The sequence below is a fragment of the Salvia splendens genome, chromosome 8 (assembly GCF_004379255.2).
Source record: "Salvia splendens isolate huo1 chromosome 8, SspV2, whole genome shotgun sequence".
NCBI lineage: Eukaryota > Viridiplantae > Streptophyta > Magnoliopsida > Lamiales > Lamiaceae > Salvia > Salvia splendens.
In genome coordinates this window covers 4,931,654-4,936,700 of record NC_056039.1, presented here as the reverse complement: position 1 = coordinate 4,936,700, position 5,047 = coordinate 4,931,654, and the positions used below count along the sequence as shown (strand labels likewise).

The 5,047-nt window shown below is 39.5% G+C and overlaps 1 protein-coding gene across 1 annotated transcript; it reads right to left on the bottom strand.

Moving 5' to 3' along the window:
* Nucleotides 1-2,193: 2,193 nt before the first annotated feature.
* On the bottom strand, nucleotides 2,194-3,899 carry LOC121743252 (dof zinc finger protein DOF3.1-like). Its single transcript, XM_042136500.1, has 2 exons — nucleotides 3,635-3,899; nucleotides 2,194-3,164 (listed from the first exon to the last, which is right to left on the bottom strand). Exons 1-2 carry the CDS (start codon nucleotides 3,674-3,676, stop codon nucleotides 2,445-2,447), a joined length of 762 nt encoding a protein of 253 aa, XP_041992434.1. The 5' UTR covers nucleotides 3,677-3,899; the 3' UTR covers nucleotides 2,194-2,444.
* Between the last annotated feature and the right edge of the window lie 1,148 nt (nucleotides 3,900-5,047).

Genomic DNA, 5,047 nt, shown 5'->3' with positions numbered 1-5,047 from the left:
GTTTCACTCAAGAAGAAGGGGTGGACTTCAATGAAGTCTTTTCACCAGTGGTTAAGCACACATCCATCAGAATCTTACTGGCTTTGGTTGCTAGATATGATTGGGAACTGCATCAATTAGATGTAAAAACGGTTTTTTTTCATGGTGACTTGGAGGAAACGATTTATATGAGGCAGCCAGAGGGGTTTGTGATACCAGGAAGTGAAGACATGGTGTGCTTATTGAAAAAGAGTCTTTATGGATTAAAGCAAAGCAGTAGGCAATGGTACATCAAGTTTGATGAGCACATCTCCAGCTTGGGCTTCAGAAAATCTCATTTTGATAGCTGTGTATACATCAAAGAAGACAAGGGAATTGCAGTGGCATTTCTTCTTTTGTATGTAGATGATATGTTGGTGGCAGCTCCCAACATTGATGAAGTGAAGAAGGTGAAATCTGGTTTGGAGTTGAAGTTTGAAATGAAGGGTCTTGGGGAAGCAAGGAGGATACTTGGGATGGACATATTCAGAAACAGAAAGCAAAGAGAACTAAGATTGATCCAGTCAGATTACATCAAGAAGTTGTTTGTCAAGTTTCAGATAGATGAATCGAAGGCAGTGAGCACTCCACTTGCCAGCCATTTCAAGCTGAGCATGGATCAAAGGCCAAGCTCAGATGAAGAGAGAAAATAGCTCAGCAAGATTCCATATGCAAACATAATAGGAAGTGTAATGTACACAATGCTATGCACCAGACCAGATTTGGCACAAGCCATCAGTGTGACTAGCCGGTTTATGGCTGATCATGGAAGAGAACACTGGATTGCACTGAAATGGATGCTGAAATACCTTAAGGGGGCATCAAACTTCGGTCTAGTATACAAGGCAGAAGGTGTTCATCAAGGTGGAGCTCTTGTGGGGTTCTGTGATTCGGATTATGCATCAAATAGGGATAACCGAATATCACAAACTGGTTATGTTTTCAACTTATTTGGAACAGCTGTGAGTTGGAAATCTGGACTCCAGCATGTGGTGGCCCTATCAACTACAGAAGCCGAATACATAGCCATGACAGAGGCAGTCAAGGAGGCTAAGTGGTTGAAGGGAATTCTGGAGGATTTTGGTGAAAAGCAAGAGACAGTGGATATATTCTGTGATAGTAGTAGTGCCTTATCACTTGCAAAACATCAGGTTTTCCATGAAAGGAGTAAACACATCGATGTAAGAATGCATTTTGTTAGAGACGAAGTTCAGAAAGGAGAAGTGAGGATGGTTAAAGTATCAACCGACCACAATGCAGCGGATATGTTGACAAAGCCGCTGCCGACCGTGAAGTTCAAGTATTGTCTTGAACTGGTGGGACTCCGAGGATAGATGGTACGAGGGGGTTGGCAAGAATCACGAATTGATGACATGATTAAGGTGGAGATTGTTAGATATAATCATGCATCACTTCTCGATAGCCGTTGGATTTGCATGGAGTACATCAAAGGCTTGGAAGGGAGGATGGTGGTTAAGTTGTTAAGAGAAGTTGTGGTGTTGCAACAGACTTAACGGATGTGAGGAGCGTGAGTTGGAGCTGGGAGCGCGAGCTACAACGGTTAGTGAGATGAGTATATAAAGATCTCAGCATCACGAACATACACACGCAACACATTCCAGATTCAAGAGAGTATATTGTATTTCTTCATTTGATTAGCTTTGAGTTGAGCAAAGTGAGATTAGAGGTGAAGAATTGAGAATTATACATTGTTCTTGAGTTGTATTCCATCCTTAAACATACATCAATAAAAAGTGAATCATTTTCTTGCCCGTGGACGTAGGTTTCTAAAACCGAACCACGTAAACCCCATTGTGTTGTATTCTTCTCGTTCTTGATCAATCGCGCTTCAATCATAACACTCCTAAATCCTAATCCATGGAAATAGGGCTAGTTTGATGCTAGTTTGTAGGGGTTAAAAATTCAATCCAATTTTAAGAAAACTATGTAGAAAATCTTGCAAGGCAAAATAATTTTCCGAAATTTCTTGATTTGTCATGTATCAATATCTGTTTTCTTGCAATTTAGAAAATAATGACACGAAATCATCAAATTAGTCGAGCAAAAGTAAGAAAGCAAACATGAACTAGTTAGATTTTTATGTTCATAATTTGGCTGCTGTAAATCATAGTAAAAGAGACAAAATCTAGAGGTGCAACATAAGACACTAAAACATGGTAAAAAATTCCCAACATTAAAGAAAGGATGAGAATTCATGTGACAAGAGAATTATACAGCTTGAATGTAAACGATCACAAAATCTATAGGGAACTAGTGTAGTTTGGCAAATTTTCCACAAAACATTATGTTAGATAATTCCAATATCCTTTTCTCAATACACAACCAAATTAAGAAAGATGCATCTTCCCCTTCAACACATCACACTCTCTCTATATATTATCGAATTTCGACCCAGCCCAGCCCGATTACATAAGAGGGCTATTTAGAAGCCCGTGCCAACTAGACGAGACAATCCCATTCCAGCTCCCAATCCTTGTGGACTCAAGGTCACCCAAGCTTCCTTCACCACCACTACTATTTTGCCACGTATTCAAACCCCACCTCTCTCCCTCGGCCCCATTGGAGCAGATACCTGCTCCAGTGGGCCCCCCACCACTACAAAATTCCTCAAACCCCATCAATCCCATCTCTTGATTCAATGCCTCTATTCCTACCTCCATTCCATTCCCCAGGCCAATCCCGAACCCGGCCCCGCATTCCATTCCGAAACTACCCCCCTCGCCACCGTAGAGATTGTGAAGCCCGTCCCTCAGAGCGTCCATGAGGCCGGGGTCATCCAGCCCGAGGCGGCCGCCAGGTGTGGGCTTCCGGAACACGGGCAGTGGATCGTAGGGCGAAGGGTGGTCGTGGGTGCGGCGGCCGGAAGTTGAAGAGCGCTTGTTCTTGCGGTAGCCGCCGCCGACAGGGACGTTGCGGAGCGTGCCGCCTCTGGTCCAGTACCTTCTGCAAGATTTGCAGAAGTACCTGGGCTGGGAGAGGCTGTAGTTGTTGTAGTAGCAAAATTTGGTGTTGCTGGAATCGCACCGGGGGCATTTTAGGGATTGCTCTGCCGGCCGCGGCTTCTTTGCGGGCTGCGCCGCCTTTGTGCTTGCCAGCATGCTTTCTAGTGTTTGAGATCCCATTTCCTGAATAATTTAATGACAATTAATTAGTTAAAACTTAAAATTAATACATGGAATGATTTATTGCACTATAATGGATTGCATTTGAGGAGAGGAACAAGAAAGAATTATCAAATCAAGTCATTATTTATTCTTGAGTCGCAATAACACAAAAAAATAAATTTATATCATGGGATTATATCAAAGACATCAACTTTATCATTAAATTTGTTCAAGAAATGCTTTTGTTTTCTAGAGCTCATAGTGTTTGTATTTATTAAGTACTTCGATTTTTAACTAATAAAGTAATTCACTACAAATTACGTAGTACAAACTTCGTCAATCAATATTTTGTTTCTAGTATTTTGTGAGAGCATAACAAACAAAAGGAAGCTATCTTTATTGCGAGTTAGTTAAACATAAACAACATTCAATCAATTTCCGCAAAAAAAATTGTAGAAAAAAAACATGATAAATTAATTAAATCTCCGTACCTGGTGATGATGAGCTTGTTCTGTAGCAGAATCCATAGGCATGCAACAGATTGATCTCTTCGGAAGCTCACCTTCAAATTTTAGTTTTTTGTCTTGAGAAATGAGGTAAGTATGTAAGAGGGTGATGATGCAAAGGTTTGTTGTGTTTGTCCGTGTTTGTGTGTGAAGGTGATGAGCAGCCCAAACACAGATCGATATATATAGACGCCAAGGGAATGGAGACGAGGTGGGGTTTGTCGATATGTAAGAGAGAGAGAGAGAGAGAGAGAGAGAGAGAGAGAGAGAGAGAGAGAGAGAGAGAGAGAGAGAGAGAGAGAGAGAGAGAGAGAGAGAGAGAGAGAGAGAGAGAGAGAGAGAGAGAGAGAGTAATGATTAAGAGAGTGTCTAACCTAATGGGGATGCGTGTCTCTGTATGTGTATCAATTGTGTTTTATGCAAGAAATTGGCATGCCACAGGCCCACACCCAAAGTAATCTCAGTCAGCAAGCTCTTGTAATTTCAAGAGAGAGACTGAAGAGACAAGAATGGACAAGAATTTTGTGTTCAGATTTCCATTGGGTCTTTTTCCCTGGGTGTCCACAAATTCTTTTAAGTACAGTATTAATTAATACAAATAAATTTATGTGATCAAATTTTTAGTAGTGCGCGTATATTATGTGTTTTGTTTGATCATAATTAATGTGGTCACATAATATGTTTTTGTGATTTAGCACTTTAAAATTAAATGGGTTAAATGGTAAAGATTTCAAAATATCAATACAAGACGTTTAAAAATGAACATACTATATATAGTAGTAGTATTAGAATTTTTTGTTTTTGGTGGGTGTCAAGCTATTAACCAACGGTATATATAGCATGATATCACAAATGAAATTAGAATGCAACTAAAATTAGGTGCATGTATCCTTACAAATACTGACATATGGAGTAACAAATATTGTCAGTTACTAGTATTTGATATCTTATCAACAGGGTATTTCAGAAATATTCTGTGATTTGCTCGTTACTCCCTCCTTCCATTATTATCAGGGGACTTTGTTCGTCATGGGGTTAAATAAATATGAATTGAAAATTTCAATGAAATGCAGATCTTATTTCTATATTAGTTTGAATAAGTTTCTTGTAATACAAGTGAAACTATGAATGATGGAGTAAAATGGAACTCCTATTATTATATGAAGAGAGTATAAGTGTAACTGTGCAAATGAAATTATGAATGATGGAGTAAAATGGAACTCCTATTATTATTTGAGGCCAGCATAACTTTTTTTTTGTTTCACCTTCAAATTAATCTAAAGAAATATGCATGTGATAAACTGTAAGTCTGCCTATTTTGATAACACAGACATCTTTGCACTTCGAGCAATGACTAACCGAGGTGCGTCTATTGCAGGCTGAAAACTATTTCCAAAT

What these genes read in the sequence shown, in the direction of transcription:
- LOC121743252 (XM_042136500.1), bottom strand. Translation starts at nt 3,676, where the DNA reads ATGCCTATGGATTCTGCTACAGAACAAGCTCATCATCACCAG. An exon ending in AACAAGCTCATCATCACCAG is followed by an intron (nt 3,165 to 3,634) that starts GTACGGAGATTT and finishes TAAATTATTCAG; the next exon opens with GAAATGGGATCTCAAACACT.